This window comes from Grammomys surdaster, unplaced genomic scaffold (assembly GCF_004785775.1).
Source record: "Grammomys surdaster isolate TR1022 unplaced genomic scaffold, NIH_TR_1.0 170, whole genome shotgun sequence".
NCBI lineage: Eukaryota > Metazoa > Chordata > Mammalia > Rodentia > Muridae > Grammomys > Grammomys surdaster.
The window spans coordinates 6,347,916-6,365,605 of record NW_021604618.1 but is presented as its reverse complement, the minus strand read 5'-3'; the positions used below and the strand labels follow the sequence as shown (position 1 = coordinate 6,365,605).

Sequence of the window (17,690 nt, the reverse complement as noted above, 5' to 3'; positions counted from 1 at the left end):
TTGTGTGTGTGTGTGTGTGTGTGTGTGTGTGTGTGTGTGTGTGTGTGTCTGTATGCATGCATGCAGATAGTCATGGACTCCAGGAAAGAAAGTTAGAGGCAGTTGTGAGCTGCCAGATTTGGTTACTGGAAAGTGAACTCTGGTCCCCTGGAAAAGCCTTAGGTGCTCTGACTAATTGAGCCATGTCTTCAGCCTCCTTTCTCATAGATCTCATAGATCTCATAGAGAGATCGACATCTGTTCTATGCTAGACACAGAATGTTTCCTTCGTATTGTCCAGCTAGTGCCTTCAGTAAATCTGTGAGATGGGCCGAGGCATAAGTACATCTCATAGGTGAGGAAACAGACCTAGAAAAGCAAAGATAGCTAGTGGAGGTCTTCCCTAGGCTGGATGAATATCAGTCTTGCCAGCTAGCCCAGGTCTCAGGCCTGCCTGTGATCATTATGCTTGCCTTCTGAATATCTGTTCTCTCTCTCTCTCTCTCTCTCTCTCTCTCTCTCTCTCTCTCTCTCTCTCTCTCTCTCTCTCTCTCTCTCTCTCTCTCTCTCTTTCAGAGAGCCAGCTGCTCCCCGGGAACAACTTCACCAACGAGTGCAACATCCCAGGTAACTTCATGTGCAGCAACGGGCGGTGCATCCCGGGCGCCTGGCAGTGTGATGGGCTGCCTGACTGCTTCGACAAGAGTGACGAGAAGGAATGCCGTGAGTGGCTGCCTGTGGTTGTGGGCGGGGCTGGATAAGGGCGGAATTCCAGGACAAGAACAGGAGGTCCAGTTTGGCTTGGATCTTGTGCCCTGTTTGCTGTGAGCTACTGGACCAGCTGCCCCTTTGTCTTGGAGCAGTGTGGACTCTGCCGAAGTGTAGTGTAGTAAGATAGAGGATCCCATGCTTGCTTGGATTAGCAGAAGAGACTCTCATCAAGCTCTAGGCATACCTTTCCTGGATGCTACGCTCACCTTTAGAATCCCAGGCATTATATTCTGTGGTGCCTCTCAGTTTTCAAGGACCATGTCTGGCTGCCTTGGTCCATGGCTGGAGACTTATCTGTGAGTGTGTGGTAGACTTCTCCCAATGATTCTGTAAGACCTAGTATTATATACTGAGTGGATACTTTGCTCGTATCTCTGTGCTGCCTTACCTCCTTTGCTCTGTAGATAGTCACAGTCTGGATCTTCACTGGATCACCCCTTTTCAGTGAGTACTAGCATGTTATGGACTCTACTGTCCTCTACCCCATCTCCTTCTTTAGCCTCTCGTCCATTTTGTGCTCTGAAACATGCTTAAGATCTGGCTTAAGGATAATCCACAGGAGAGGAGGGGCCAGGATGTCCATTGAAAATCCTCCCTGCCCTGAGGAGTCTTTCTTCTTCCTCTGAGTTGCTCTTTGCACAGTGAGCTTGGCTTTAGGTCACCTCCCTGGCATCCTGGCAGGTAGGCAACCTCGGGAGGTATGGCCCTGGCTCATTAGATGAGCAACTGCTATGAAACCACACATCTCAGCTCTGTCATAGGCTTCGGCAGTCAGGCCAGGTGGCATTTCTGTTGGGAGGACTCTCTGTTCTGGCTCTCAGTCAGCTGTGGCTCTGGGAGGCAGCTGAGGACAAGGTTCTGGAGGATAGGAACTTGAATTTTTATCGGAACCTTTCTTGGGTTTGAGGTTCTGTCTGTTAATGCACAAGAAGGAACACTGGGTTTGGAGCCACCCACGGCAGCTAGACACTTGCTCACTAATAGTGTGCTTGTGAAGTCATGCTGCCCATTCTGAGGTTGACCTCTCACCTGCATGGGATATGGGGTCCCCCCCCATGCCTATTTCTGCCCGTGAGAGAAGGTTTGGGGAGGAGAAAACTGGAGAGACTTGGAGGCTGTATTAGATTTTGTTACGTGTGATTTTTCTCATTAAATTGTTAAACCTCATACATTCTTTTTATATTATTTTCCCTTAACTTTTTAAAAAAGTATTAGATCTCTGTCACTGTTTTGTTGCTTCTAGCATAACTTTAAAACTTCTAGAAATCTAACATTTTAAAATTGAGTTTCAAATGTGATAGAATGTGTGAGGCCTGTCATCGGCCTGCCTTTAAGGAACATTAAACACTCTATAAGAATATAGAGTTACCATTTTCAGGACACTGTGTGCCTTTCAACAGCAGTAGATATAGACTGTCATTAGCTGGCGGGTGATACTCAGCTCATGAATGTGTAAAGGAATGCAGGATTAGCAGCTAGTCCAGCCCCACCTCTGTTAGTAGCAGCTGTGCGACATTACTGACTTCTCTCGAAGTCTCTGCCGTCTCTGGGTACAGTCTAGCATGCAAGAATTCCTACAGAAATGGGAAGAGGTGGTGGAGAGAGACTGTTGTAGACAAGGGTTGTGTCAGCAGCTGCTTGGAGCTGTTTGGTTTGGTTTGGAGCAGGCTTGTTCCTGGGTATCCTCCATCCTACCCCTCAAGTGTGACAGACACCCAACAGGCATTTGCTTAGTGTTTGATGCAGATGTAATTAATATTTTTTACTGTACCTACAAACGAATTGTCTGCCCAGTTTTGCATTCAGTGGAGAAAACAACTCTTGCTTAGGTATTAAAGGAAGTGGAAGTCCCTTTTCTAAGAGACATTGAGCTTTCCCTTGAGCTGTCTTTCATAATCTTCTCCAGCCATAGAGCTGAGTGTGAGATTTGGAGGAAGAGCATCCTGACTCAGACATGATCCTCTCCTGCATCCTAAGGGGAATATGTAATCTATAGCAACCACTGGTGAGATTAAAGAACATTCTTTCCCATGAGAGGACTCCAGTTTTGTCTTGTCTTAATGGGAACAGTAAAGCGTCTAATCGTGAGCTCCGTGGTGATGTCTGACAGTGGAGATGACACCCCCATCCTTACCCGACCCCCATTTCCTGGGACTGGATTCTCAGAAACAAGACTGTGCTGAAGGGCGGGAGCTTTTCCTGCCTGTGCCCACAGACTGCCCACTTGTTTTGCTGAAGGTCTGCACTGGCTTGCTTTCACTGGCCAGGAGCAAAGTCTGGGACTTATTTTAGTCTTGGCAGCATTGAGTAATATCTTTAAAATAAACTCTCTTTTCCTGGTTATTTTCATAGTTGAGAGGAGTTCATGTATTTTACATTTTTAATTTTTGTAATTAACAAGGTAGAATGCTTATATTTCTAGCAGTTAGTTGTATTTCCTTTTAAGGTATCTGTTGATGAATTGAAATTAATTCTCACCTGGGTATTGACTGTTGTGCAGAGTGCCTCTGGAGGGCCTCCCTCCTAGCGCTGGGGTTCGGAGGCTTGTTTTGGTGTGCTTCTAGTATATTTCTGTTCTTGGCTAGTGAGTTGCCCTGAGTGATCAGCTTATTCAAATCACTTTTCATGTCTTCCCTCTGCTTTCTGTGGTTATAAAATGATGAGACATATGTTTCAGGATATGCTATGTCTCCATGAGAGTGCTCATTTTGAGGAGCAACAGTGAGTATATGCTTGAGTGTCCTAGGCATCGGACTGAGCCAGACACTTTATGTCCTAGGAACTCACTGGGTTGTCAGGGAAAGCTTTACTGGGAAGGAGCTGTTGTCACAGAGGCACAGCAAACACACAGAGCTTGCATGTTAGCCCTGTAAGACCCCATAGCCTTCCTCCATCAGAGAGTCCCAAGGGTCTTTGTTGTTGTTGTTGTTGTTGTTTACCTGTGTAGGTGTCTCTTAGCTGATCTTGTGGATCTGTATTACTCTTGGATCTATGTTACCTGTGTTGTGCTTGTTGTAGTTAACAGAAATTCCTCCAACTAATACAGAAGATAGTTGGCTTATAAAGAAAGGGTTATTTTGGAGTTTTCGAGTTTTTACTTTAGGACCCAATTGGCTCTGTTGCCTGTGAAGAAGATAGTGTGTCATGGTGGGAGAGTGCTCAGTGAAGTTCAACCTCATGACTACGAAGCAGAAAAGAGAATGAGGAGTAAGGGCCAGGGGTTTCATCATCCTTGTCAGGGACACACCCCCAGTGGCTTAAAGGCTTCCCAGTGGACTATCTCTTTAAAGAGCTATTATTTTTAATTATGTGCGTGTGCGACAGAGGGAGGGGGGAGAGAGAGAGGGGGGGGGAGGAGAGACACACTTGGATGTGCATGTTTGCATGTAGCCAGGTGCCTGTGGAGGCCAGAGGGAAGGGGGGACTGGCAATCAAACTCAGGTCCTCTGAAAGAGTAGCAAGTGCCCTTATCTGTCCTGTTATATCACTAACCCTGGACCCACCTCTTCAGGCTCCATCACCTCCTAATTCTGCCACTAAAACTTTAACACTTGAGCCTCTGAGGGACATTCAGGATCCAAACTATAGGAAAAAAATCCAACACGTCAATAATGTTTTTCTACAGTAATGATCTTTAAGGTGGCCGTTAGTCCTGTGAGCCTCTGAAGCCTTTTCCTAGGAGCACAAGGCCATGCCCAGTGCTAAAGCAGAGACACAGATGTGTCTGGAGCAGAGAGTGGTGAGACCTTCCTGTTCTGCCATGGCTTTCACTGTTGTCTCCGTGTCCCGACAGACTTGGGGACAGGTTTTAATGTTGGGAAGGGGTTCCTCCTCACAAGTGGGATTATTTCTCCTTGGGAAAATTGCATTGTGTCTTTGGTCACGTGTAGGACTTTTATCATCTCTGACTTGTACCTGGGTGCATGCATGTCTGGTGGGGTGTGGAGGAGGAATTAAAAGATGTTAAATGAAAACATTTTAATGAATCTCCAAAACCAGAGATGTGGGAAAGTGGGTGCAGACTTGGGATCAGGATTCCACTTGTCCCCACTGTACCCAGCTCTTGCTTACATCATGCTCAGGCATGATGGCGGAAGAACTTGACCGTTTCAGCAGCAAGTGTGGAACCCTCGTCCCCCAGAAGTGTAAGGGGGTCCTCCTCTTTTTTGTCACTGTCTTAGGCTTCTGCCTCTCGGTGGCACCACATGTAGTGTTTTCTTTTAAACCAACTGCTTCTAAGTTAGCATGGACTCAGGGCAAGCAGAGGGGAAAGTGATGTTTGAGTTTGCAAGTTTGAACAGGAATCTGGCTGTTTCACTAAGGTGCCTACTAATGGCCTCACATGCACAAAGATGGCGAATCCAGGCTTGTCACAGGCTGCAGACAGTGTGCTTTGGGATGGTGTGGCCAGGGAAAGCGGGAGCCTTTCAGTGAGTTGTGGGATGCAGCTACAGCAGATTGGATTTTTCCCTTTCAGCTGTGTCAAAACAGAATTGCCAAGCCACCAATATTTTGAATCAAGTAGTGCCACCAGCTGCATTCTGAGGTAGGACTTCTACAGCGCGGTGCCTCTGGATTCACCGTGCTTTGTGTTGGAGTTTAGCAGAGTGGATTCGTCCTTGCTTGATGATGAGGTTTAGCAGAATGGATTAGTTATTTTTCTTGCTGTTGTGACTAAATAATGACAGACCGCGTAGAAGGGAGTAAGGGGTCATTGCTCCCTGCTTCAGAGGGTTCAGGCCGTCATGCTGGGAAGGGCTTCGTGGAGAAGTGCACTTCAGATCCTGGTAACCAAGAAGTGGGACAGAATACAGGAAGAGCCAAGGCAAGATGTACCCTTAAGAAGCATCCCCCGTGACTTCCTCTAGCTAAGCCCCACTTCCTGCCTTTCATTGCTCTTAGTAAAGACATCATGTTTATTACGAGTTCATCATGAGATCAATCCATTGATTAGGTCAGAACTCATAATCTGATGTGCTCTGAACCCGCCTCTAACAAGATGTACCCGAGGTGTGCTTTACTGAGCTTGCAGGCATTTCTTAACCCACTGGAGTTGACAGTCACAATTAAGCATCACAAAGACATAATTGAATTAAAATGAGGTCACAGAGTGGGCCTTAAACCATCACAGCTGAAGTCCTTCCAAGAGAGAAAATTTGGACCCAGATTCCAAGAGACAGAAGATGATGTAAAGCCATCTGAAAACCACGGTGAGAGGCCAGGATCTGTCCCCTGTCTCATATCCATTGATTTTGGACATCTGTCCTCCAGAAATTTGGAAAAATAAGCTTCTGCTGTTGAAACCGTTCAGTCTGTGGAACCTCACTCCAGCCACCCCTGTACACCAGCACAGCCATGACTCGTCACTGTTGTGTTTTAAGTTGTCGTCACCTAGAGGACGACTTTCACAGGCACCGGCTTCTGCCTCCTCAGTGGTTTGAACATCAGAACGTGTTCAGATCTTTACTCCCAGTATCCAAGAACGTTACCTAACTTGGAAATGGGGTCACTGCAGATGTGAGTACTTAGCATGAGGTCACACTACAGTAAGGAGAGCCCTTGTTGCAATCTGAGTGGTGTTCCAAGAAGATAAAGTGAAGAAATCAGGGAGGGATACCGTCTGACAACAAGGATCGAGTGGGAGGGTGATGCAGCTGCCAGCCAGGGATGCCAGGGGTTCACCATGCTCCCTAGAAGCCGGGGCGGAGGGGTAGGAAGGGAATCTAGCCAGAGTCTCTGGGGGAACTGAGGCCCTGATGACCACTTGATCCTGCTGTACAACCTCCAGGGTTTTGTTTACATAGTCCATTCCATTGGTGGAGCTTCGCAATCACTGACCCGGAAGGGGAATCTGCTTACTTCCCGGGGGATCACTAAAAGCACTAGTGCTCCTCTGGGCTAACCTGGAAGCAGTGGACACAGATCTTTTTTTACTGGCTTGCCATGCTTGCCCCGTCTCTCCCGGACAGCCCTGTTCTCTGTTTCTGCTTGAGTATCTGCCGTGTCACATGTGAACTATCCCTGTTCTTGCAGGTCTTAACTCTGGCTAGCCATAGTGAAGTACTGGATTCCACAGGCTTCTGAAGGAGTCGAGCTTCTGACAACAGAAGTGGCCCTCAGAGTGGCTCAGAGACAGATTGTGGTTTCATGCTGACCCATATGTACACTCTTGTGTGTTCTTTCTTTCCTACTTGTGTTATTTTGCTGTGTGTTTGTTTTTAAATACCTCTGGTAATGTCCGGACCCTCAGGTTCTTCCATCCCAAAGGTAAAATTATATATCCTATAGTTCAGAACAGGGCTTTAGGGCCAGACCATGCTGGGTTCTCACAGCCCCTAAGACCCTCGGTGCTACTATACTTTTTTATTTTAAGATTTCTTTCTTTCTTTCTTTCTTTCTTTCTTTCTTTCTTTCTTTCTTTCTTTCTTTCTTTCTTTCTTTCTTTCTTTTACTCATATGAGTACACTGTAGCTGTCTTCAGACACACCAGAAGAGGGCATCATATCCCATTACAGATGGTTGTGAGCCACTGTGTGGTTGCTGGGAATTGAACTCAGGACCTTTAGAAGAGCAGTCAGTTCTCTTAACTGCTGAGCCATCTCTTCAGCCCTTCTTTGCCTTTCTCAGCATATGCTTTCTCATCTGTAAGATGGGACCGTCTCTGCACCTTCACCAGAGGGCATGTTCAAATCATCCATTGCATGGTGTAATCAGCAAGACGCTGATCTTGTACAGTAGGTATTGTGCCTGGGGTAACTGTGCTAACCACCTCAGAGTAAACAGTAACTAGGTCTCTGTTTGGCATGAGCGAAGTTTTCACTAAATTCTAGGGGACTCTTTTACTTGTTGTGCTGGTGATGGTATGCCCAGCATGGTGTGGTCAGCCGCTGCCTCCACATGCCCCTGCCCCTCACCTTCCTACACTCCAGTGAGCGAGGCTCTGCTACAGAAACTGCTTTATTTCCTGGCTCAATATCTTTTGTTTGAGGGAGTCTTTATCCACCCAGTGTTGAAATGTCCTTCAGCTTAGCTCTCCAGAGAGCTAGCCGGATACCCAAGCTGGTGCCAGAGAGAAAACAGACAAATATTTGCAGACCTGAGTTGAGTATGGCGACTGAGAAGGCACCTCCTCTTGGTGGAACCTCCTCTGCGTTCTTCCCAGAGTCTCAGTGAACCTAGAGTGAACTTGGAGTTGGTCCCCAACTGCCAGAGTGGCTGTAATTGTCTTGTCCTCAGAGCTGAGAATACTTAAGTGGATTTGGGTGGTTGTGTTCTGCTTTGTGACCTGTAGTCTTCCCTAGTACCTGTGATGTGGAGACGTTTCATTTCACATGCCGGCTTGAAACCATTTTAAAACTTGGTGTAGAAGCTCTCTCTTTCTGTCCCATACTTACATTTTATACTTGTGCAGCCACCGTGAGAAAAGATTCTTAGTTTCGATGTTAGAATCCCTAGTTCCTAGGTAGGACCTGCCAGTTACCTATAGATGAACAAGTCCAGGTTGTCAGGCGTCCTGTAAATCTTATCTCTTGCAACCTTTTCTTAAGAGATCCTGGTACTTCTGTTTTTGTTTTTCCCAAAAGATGCCAGCAGTTTTGCACCAAGGTTTTTTTTTGTTTGTTTGTTTTTGTTTTTTTAAAAGGGGGGAAAAAAAAAGACCAAGTGCTCCCCAGCTCCCTGGATATACCAGTTTCTTAGTTCTTCTAGAACACAGTATCACAAGCCAGATGACACAAAGCAGCTCTTCCACAGTTTTGAAGGCTAGAAGTGCAAAGTCTGAGTGTGAAGTGTGCTCTCCATGGAGGATAGAATAAATATAAATATATTTAAATTGGTTGTATTACTCTTTCTTCTGTCATCTTAACTCCTCCACTTCTGTGATGAGGACACACTCAGTGTGCTAGTTTGTGAGAATGCAGCCTGGCAAAGCTGTGCTTTTCTCAGCCCTGGGTAAGCATCGTGCTGGAGATGAAACACACCCACACCATCACCAGCTTTCTGCCTTCCAGCACTGCCTACACGGTGTGATGGCTGGAACTGGATGTCCCTGCCAGTTTAGAGCTTTTAAGTCCAGTGTGTTTGCCTTGCTCACAATATGGGTTAGCTGCTAATCTTTATAAATTGGAAGCTCACACATGAAAATTGGACTTATCAGATTTTCTTTTTTTAAAAAAAGGAGGGGAGCAAAAGAGAGATTTGGCATTGAATCTGAACTTGCCAAACAAACAAACAAACAACCTTCCTCCCAAACCAAACCAAACCAAACCAAAAAACCACACTTCTCATCTGCCCTGCGTTTCAACTTCTTGTTTATCTGAATGCCCCCAAGATGGCTGTAGTTGTAAGATGGTTGGTCCCCTCCATATGTTCTGATGGAGTCAGGAGACACCCGGTCCTAGATTGACCACCGCAGTGTTTTAGTCTTCGTGGCACATAAAGCAGTGGCATGCTCTGCCATCAGCACCATCTTGGACTGACGATGTTAGATGTTTCAGCCTAGGCTGTTGAACATTCTTAGCAGATAAATGCACCTCGTGTGCACGACTTCCTTAGGGTGTTGAGTGGGATGAGAGTCCACGTGTACAGTGGGAGGGATCTGCTGTGTAGCCACATTGTCTCTGCCACATCCTAGCTCCATCCTGTGGAACTGTGGTGTCTGGGCAAGACACTGCCTTGCTGTCCTTTCGATTCCATGGGCATTTAGGGAAAACAAAATGGAGCCCAAACTTTATTTCACATCCTCCCATCAGCAGCTGGGATACCGGGAACACTAACTGAACTGTTACTGGCAGAAGGGTCACTTCCTGGCATAGATTCCTCACCTGCCCTTGGCTAGCCACTTCCTATTTTGAAGCTTCTGCTTCTTAGTCTGAAATTGAAACAGGACAGAGTGAGAAAACACAGGAAGGATGTGTGAGCACCATGTACTTGTCTGATACTTAACAAGGTAGACTTTGCTATCTTTCTTTTCTCCAGGGTTACATTTTTTGTTCTGTAAGAGGAAATCTCTAGGGTGGCCAGAGAATTTTAATGCAGGTTCCCACATGCTTTTTTAGGCATCAAAGGCAGATTGGGTGATTATTCAGAATCTAAGTTAAGGAAGGTAAACTGTTTGATTTGCAACCATCATGGATGTTCAGAGAGACAGCACATGGGGCAAGAATGAGCATCTCTGCTTCCCAGAGCCATTCGCTGGAGACAGGATACCTGAACTTGTGATATGAGGTGCCCAGGTGAGTAAGAGATTCACAGCCATGGCAGTGGTCCATCTCCAGCTCACACTGGGCCATCTCCCACCACTTGGAAGGTGAGAAGCGTAGCTCCCTACCAGGAGTCTCTGTTCCCTCTCCCTTGGAGCTGGGACAGAAGACTCCGGGGTTGGTTAGGGAAGAAGATGAGCTGATCTGTGGAACGAAAGCTTCCAGGAGTTTAAGAGAAAACCAAGAGATGTGTACTGGATTTTGTGTCACCATGAAAAGACCAAGCTCTTAGGCACAGAACATCGTAATTTGAGCAGAGTTGTTTATTATTATCGTTAATATTTATTACCATTATCATCATTATCATTATTATTACTATTATATCAATATAATAATTGATTCTTGTCCCATATCCCTGCCCATGCCCTCCTAGCCTTGTTCTGGTGATGACAGGCAAATTGGACATGATGTGCTAGAACATGACCAACATCCTCTCAGCTTTCTGCATCTCTCTAAGTAAAAGCTGTCCTTTGAAACCTGTTAGGAAGCTTCCAGTTTAAATGCCAGCACTGTCACACCACACTTAGCAGTGTGGAGTCATCTTTTAAGTCAGCTCTTCACTTCAGTTTGCCTCTCCTGCTTTCAGCAAGCTTCACTGTTCCCAGCATGGTTCTGCCTATGAGAGAACCCTAAGGAAATGGTTCATATTGAGGGGCAGGTTCACATTCCAGTGCGTCTAGAGTAAGCATGGCCAGATCCACCTGGGCCCTGGTCATTTGGGCAAGCTCCCAGTTGCCAGGACTTGGCTATAACTGCAAAATACAGTCAGTGGTAAAGGACCCAGTAATTGCTAATAAAATTTAAATGGCTACAAAATTACAGAACAGAGAAACAAAATTCTTTTTCCTGGCACATCCAGACCAGTCTTGTGGATCTGAGTTGGGCTGTGACAGTATAGTTTTTTTTATTTTGTTTTTTAATTCAGACTCACACTTTGGGCTGTGACACGGCTCATGTGAAATTGCTTAATGGAATTTTTTTTTAAAATCTAGAAACAGATGAGAAAAAAATAATTTTACAAAGATAATGTGGTGCATTCTTATAATGCAGACACGACTAGAGAGTCTCTAATATATTTTTACAATATCAAAACTATACATAATGTTCTGTGATTGCATGCAACCCCCACTGCCCTTTCTCACCCCCTTTTTGACTTACTGACTCCCTTCTTTGCAACCAGACTCCTCCTACCCTCATGCCCACCCTTTCCTTTCTCTCCCAGGGGTAGTGTCTGAGCCTGGCACCTACATAACTGATCAAAAGCCTCTGGCTAGACTGGCATAGTAACCTGTACCTTTAATCTTGGCACTTGGAGGCAGAAGCAGGAGAATCTCTGTGAGTTCAAGGCCAGCCTGATCCACATAGTGAGTTCCAGGCCAACCAGAGCTACATACAGAGACCCTATCTTTAAAACAAATTGTCTATGATTGGGGAAATTATAGACCCTAATAGACTTGCCAAATAGACAAGTAGTTAAAACTGCCTTCTAAGTATTTATGTTTATGATGATAGATTAATGCATCTCTTAGCCCTCATCAATAAAGCCTCTTCCCACAGTGGGCAAAGGTCAAAGTGGGAACCCATAACTGGTCAAAGTAATGATAACAGGTGACTACTCTATGCTTTGCCCCAATTGCAGAATCTATGTCATTCTATACAAAACCTAGTGGACATCATGGAAGAGAGGCAGGTAGCACTCTGGGAACCAAAGGATGAGGAGTGTGGTAGATGCTGTCTTCTGGGTATGACATGACAATTGCTCAGGAGCACATAGCAGCTGTGACTTCCTTCATGAGGATGGGGGTGGGTATGGGACTAGTGTCTTGTGGTGTAATTCTTAGTTTTCTCGTGGGCTGGGCTGGGAAGGATGGAAGCGAGGCACTGCGAGGTCAAAGGCAAATGTCAACCCCTCTTTAGAAAGCAGCTCAGGAACTTGTGACTCTTGATGTAGTCCCACAAAATCTCAGCAGAGTCTTAAGTATAAAAGCCTGTCATGTAGTGTGGAGGGAAGGGACAGAAACATGTGACACACACACATTTCATGTGCAGCAGGAACAGCAGAGCTTCAGATTAATTTCAAATTAAAATACAGAGTCTGCCTTCCTCCGGAGCAAGACATTTGCATGTGCCTGAGATGCTTATTTCTGCCGCCCAGGCCCTTTATTTTGGGAGAATGCGGGTGGGGATGCAGACAGGCAATGTTCCAGATTTAGCTTGAGCTTGAAGTATGCAGGATCAGAAGCCTGACTTGGTTCCTACGGTTGCTTAGTAGTCGGAAGTGCTCTTTGCAAAGTGTTGGGAGAGAGGCTGAAAGAGCAGACAGGGGATTTGTGTTTGGATACACATTGATGGAAAGCGGATGATGGTGCTGAGGCGGACTCTGATCTACCAGTTGCTTTGGACATTAGAACACTTCAGTCAGTGTCTTAAGTTATTCTTCCTGTTGCTGTGATGAAATACCCTGAGAAAAGTAACTTAAGGGAGAAAGATTTTATTTGGATCACAGTTTCTGGGGGATGTAGTCCATCATTGTGGGGAGCCAGGGTGGTGGCAGCGGTAGCAGCGGCAGGAAGCTGGCTGGTCACTTTGTGTCTATACTCAGGAAACAGAGCATGACTACCTGGCTATAAAGCTTCAAGGCTAGCCCCCAGTGATATTCTTCGACTACTAAGGCTCCACTTTGTAAAGGTCTCACAACCTTCCTGAACAGCATCACCAGCTGTGAAGCAAGTGTTCAAAACTGTAAGCCCACAGAGACAGTTCACATTGAGACAAACCTAGGACGAGATGAGTGAGCAGTGGGCTAGGAGCGGGCTCTCCCTGTAGCTGTGCACTCGTCCCTGAGCTCACGAATCGGATGCCTGCCATCAGTCCTCTACTCTGTGGCCTTAGATCTCAACCTCAGCCCTTGTTCTTGAGTCCCTGGCACTGCTGCCCCGGGCTGCTCACAAGACAAGTTCATGCAGCCGGTGGTCTGCAAGGTAGTGAGCAAAGCTGCCAGATGTCAGAGAAGTTCTTGGAGCAGAACTTTCTAGTCTCTGTCATTTCGTGCCCCTCATTAAATCCCAAAGCAGGATTGCTTCAGGTACCCGGAACACAGGCCACTGGCCAGCCCGATGCTGCACGGGTACAGGAGAGGAATTCACTGCTGCTCAGTATTTCTACACAGTACTACAGTGCAGTAATGGGTACTGCCTTTCAAGGCCCTTGAACCCACCCGGAGCCTTTCAGGAGATGGAAGCGGAGGTGGAACTTGGGGCGTTCTCTGCTTCTTCACTCGGTCTTCCCAGTGTGCTGGGCCTTACTCCACATGGCTGCTCTTCCCACCAGCAGGCGTAGTGTAAACATTAACTCCCCGCAGCTCTGGAGATCAAGAAGCCTAGTAGTGTCTGAGTATGTGAGGCTTGGTGTCTGGTGAGGCCCCACTTCCTGACTTACTGTGCAGCTTCGTTTTCTTGCCATGCCACATGATGGGACAGATGACCACGTTCCTCTGTCCTCTCTTAGAAGGACACCAATTGCACTGATAAATCAAGGCCTTTCCCTTATCATCCAATGAGCCCATCAATATAAAAGATATGGAAGGGATACCAGCACAGCATCCCTTCTCAGGTGGCGGCCAGGTGAGTGACATCTCAGTGCCAATGTCAGCCTCAGAATTGATTCATCCTAAAGGAGTGCTAAGGTGATGTGATAGTGACCACATGTGGCCTCGCTCTTCCTTCTGCCTTCAAGGTTCCTTTATTCACTATCTTTTATATCCTCACAGCTCACCATCATGTTGAGGTTAGGTTCAAGGATCTGAGTTTCGTGAGCATGCCAACAATCTTGGTCCATAGTAGCCAGGGCGTTGGTTCTGGTGGTGACTGGGGAAGAACCTCTTTGCGTGTTTCAACTTCGAGGAAGTGTTTGAGCAATGGTTATGATACAGATGCTGCCACTGCAGACATCAAGATGCTTTTGGTGTTTAAGAGATATCCTGGAGCCGGGCAGTGGTGGCGCACCTTTAATCCCAACACTTGGGAGGCAGAGACAGTCGGATTTTGAGTTTGAGGCCAGCCTGGTCTACAGAGTGAGTTCCAGGACAGCCAGGGCCACACAGAGAAACCCTGTCTCGAAAAACCAAAAAAAAAAGAAAAAAAAAGAGAGATCCTGGGGTGGCAGCAGAAGGGAAGGCCATCAGACTGTGGAGTAAGCTGTACATTTATGGAAAGAGAGGAGGAGGAAGAGGGTGAAAAAGTAGAGGAAGAGTTGGAAGAGTGAGGAAGAAGGATCTGGTAGCCAAGAAGAAGTGTGGATGGCAGTGTGGATTTAAGAGTGGCTTGCCCAGCTCTGTAGGGGGAAATCCTGGGTCCACAGATGCCATTGCAAGAGCCTGGGCCTCCCAGAGATTCTCTAGCATGAGCACCCCTCCCCACTCTTGAAAGACACTAATCTCATTGCAAGACCTCCACTCTGAACACGTAACGGGCTCCTAGAGGGCACACCTAATGCCCCTGTGTCAAGGTCAAGGTTTCCATACACAAATCTGAGGGAAACACAAGGAATTTCCTGGGAAGAAAAAGTAGAATAATAAACCCAAAGGATAAAAGGTATTTTGCATGTTTAGCTTTGCATGAAGTCATTTCTAAGGATAAGGGAAGAGTTTCGAGGACGCTTATCGAAGTTGCTAAGTTGATGGTATAGGACCTGGAGTTGCCAAGAGAAGGATGTAGCTGTGTGGTTGGTGATCAAGGATCAGGGCTATGGTGTCCTAGGAAAGTACCAAGTAATCTTTGACTATTTCCTGCTGTGTGACCCTGAGCGAGCCCCTTAACCTCTCTGTACCTCAATAACCACCACATCTGTAACATGAGATGTGAATAGTTCTTACATCCGTGGCTTCAGAAAACTGACTGCTTGACACGCTCCCTCTTAGTACAGTGCCTGTCACTCAACCAGCCTTCAATAATGCCTGTTTCTATTCCCCGTCATTACCTCATACTTTTGACTTCCCTAAAAAGTTGTCATGGTAAAACAGCTTCAAATGCTTGCCTGCTGTCACCTGACAGCTGCTGCACTAACCACAATGCCGTGACTAATACATCTTGTGGAAGAATGCAAGAATATTGTAGGTTTATCTTGACAGTTCAGCATGAAGCTGCTCAACGTGGTATCACCAAAAAATAAAATAAAATAAGAAAAATAAAACTTCTCATTGAGTTTGTTCCTGAATAACAGTGAAAGAAAGTCTATCCTGTTTACCACCTGGGGCTAGCAGCTGTTAGGAACAGCCCCCAGCCTGCCTGTGGTTGGCAGGACACCTGACTGGCTTGTTATTATAGAGACAGGAGTGACTCAAAGCCTGCTTGATTGAAATCTCCCAAATACAGCGCCTAGGAGTCTGCATCTAAACCGGCAGCCCAGGGAGCCGGGGTGTGCTGACCTCAGGTGTCAAGGTAGACTATGTCTTGGTGAATGAGGTCATCGCGTGCACAGCCCTCGCATCTTTCCATATGCAGGTAGAATAGATGCTGAGCACGTTGTCATTCTCTCAGGTGCAGGCAGCCAAGTGGCATCTCTGTCAGGTTGTGCCTTCAGAAGCTGTCCACCCTGAACTGTAGTGCTAAGGACCTGACACTGACCAAGCATGTCCACTCTTCATTTTGCTTTTAAGGTCCCTTCCTGCATATTCTTCCCTAAAGACATCAGGTGGGCTCCTGGTCATGTTGTTGTAAGAGAAAATTATTTCATGTGGCCAGAAATGAAATTCTCTGCAAGAGCTGCTTGGCCTCTGGAAAGCTAGACAAGTAAAAGCAGCAAGGTTATGTCACAGGGACAGTGGGGAATCTCTGGGAGGATGGATCAGGGCTTGTTGTTATTCACTAACTTACTATTTTTCATGGGAGGAGGTGTGTGTGAGTGTACCCAAGGCTGGGACAGGCTACCCTGGGGTTCTTGCTGTTTCTTTACTTATGCTGCACATGTTTGAATTTCTCTCTGCTCCAGTTTCCTCATCTGTGAAATGGGGAAAGGGTGAAATAGATTCTCTCCAATACTAGTTACTTTTCTCAGCTCTGTGACTGAATTCCTCACTCAAAGCAACATAAAGAGGAAGGGAAGGGTTGAGGGCTGGAGAGATGGCTCAGAGGTTAAGAGCATTGACTGTTCTTCCAGAGGTCCTGAGTTCAATTCCCAGCAACCACATGGTGGCTCACAACCATCTGTAATGGGATCTGATGCCCTCTTCTGGTGTGTCTGAAGTATACTCATACTGTATATTACACTTTTATGAAAAGTGAAATAAATAAATATTAAAAAAAAACAAACAAAAAGAGGAATGGTTGATTTACAGCTTGAGGGGATCCAGACCATCATGGAGTAGGCATGGTGGCCGGAGAGAGGTGGCCAGTCACCTTGCATCTGCAGTCAGGAAGGAGGGAAAGGGTGAGGGGGGGCACCTCCAGGCCCACCACAGCTGGTAGCCACATGAGCCTGTTAGACATTTCTGGTAGAGCTTACATACATTTATACCTGTTAAATGGTTAGGCTGCACTACAACAAAGTCTTATGGCCCTTAGACTTGTCTTTTATGGGGTATCAGCTGTAATTATTAATATTCTCGTCATCATCTCCAATGAAACGCAGCTGTCATCTGTCTGTGAAGAAATGGAAGCACAAAGGGGAAGCTGCCCAGATCTCAGCCGTACGGCTGAGAGTAGCTGAGAATAGTCAGGATGACTTGGGGTTCAGCCTCCCTGATTGGGCTGTATTGCCAATTCCTGTCATTTCTTTTCAGATTGGGCCTCTGGGGTGCTAAGGGTGAGTGTCACCAAGGAGAAAGGGAACATAGAGTGGCAGGGGTTTTGGGTTTGGACCCTTTTCCTGCTTCAAGCAGAACAGCTTTATGACTATTTAAAAAAAAAAAAGAGTGGGCTTTGTACACTTCTTTGTTTCCACTGAGGGTTCTGTGGTAAACAGATCCAAGGATGAATTCTTGTTGGACTCGCTAAGCAGCCTTTTGTTCTTTCTCTTAAGTCTTCCTAACTTCTGAAATTCCAAAGACCACACCAGGATTGTCTCTTTCTGGAACAGAACTCAAGTCCAACACGCTGAGCACAGGCCTACTCAGACATTTGTTCCTTATGAGCCCAAATCTGCTTTCAGAGTCACAGTGCTGGTGCAGTGCTGATGAGTTACCTGTTAGTAGAAACTTCTCAGCTCCTGACTGTTTCAGGTCTCACTTCGATCCAATCTGGCAGTGTGGCTGGGTCAGTGTCTCCACTTGTGGTGGGAAATGGGAAGCTGTTGACACCATGCATGAGCAGTGCGAGTGACCGAGTGACCGAGTGATCGTCAGCATTAGGAGCTGCAGTGCCAGTGTTCTGACAATCAGAGGAACTAGTGGACAGCTACAGGATCCTTTTCATGAGACCAGGAAGAGATGATCTCAGACAGGCTCATCCTTGGTACAAATGATTTGTGGGTATCATTAAGATGCCTCTTCAAGGCTTGGAATATAAGTCTGCTGATAAAACGCTTGCTAAGCAACCCTAACCACTGAGCATATATAAAGTCAGGTTAACCAGTTGATAGATTCTAGATTGTGTGTGTGTGTGTGTGTGTGTGTGTGTGTGTGTGTGTGAGAGAGAGAGAGAGAGAGAGAGAGAGAATCTTAGAACCCCTGATGTTGAACTCAGT

General features: G+C 46.3%; 1 protein-coding gene across 1 annotated transcript in view; it reads left to right on the top strand.

The window, feature by feature from the left end:
- Positions 1–644: 644 nt before the first annotated feature.
- Positions 645–17,690, top strand: part of Ldlrad3 (low density lipoprotein receptor class A domain containing 3) — a 159,609-nt gene continuing 142,563 nt past the window's right edge. The window contains exon 1 of the mRNA XM_028767047.1: positions 645–702. Within this exon, the coding sequence (XP_028622880.1) occupies positions 658–702 (45 nt within the window). The 5' untranslated portion in view covers positions 645–657. The remainder of the gene's footprint in view (positions 703–17,690) is intronic.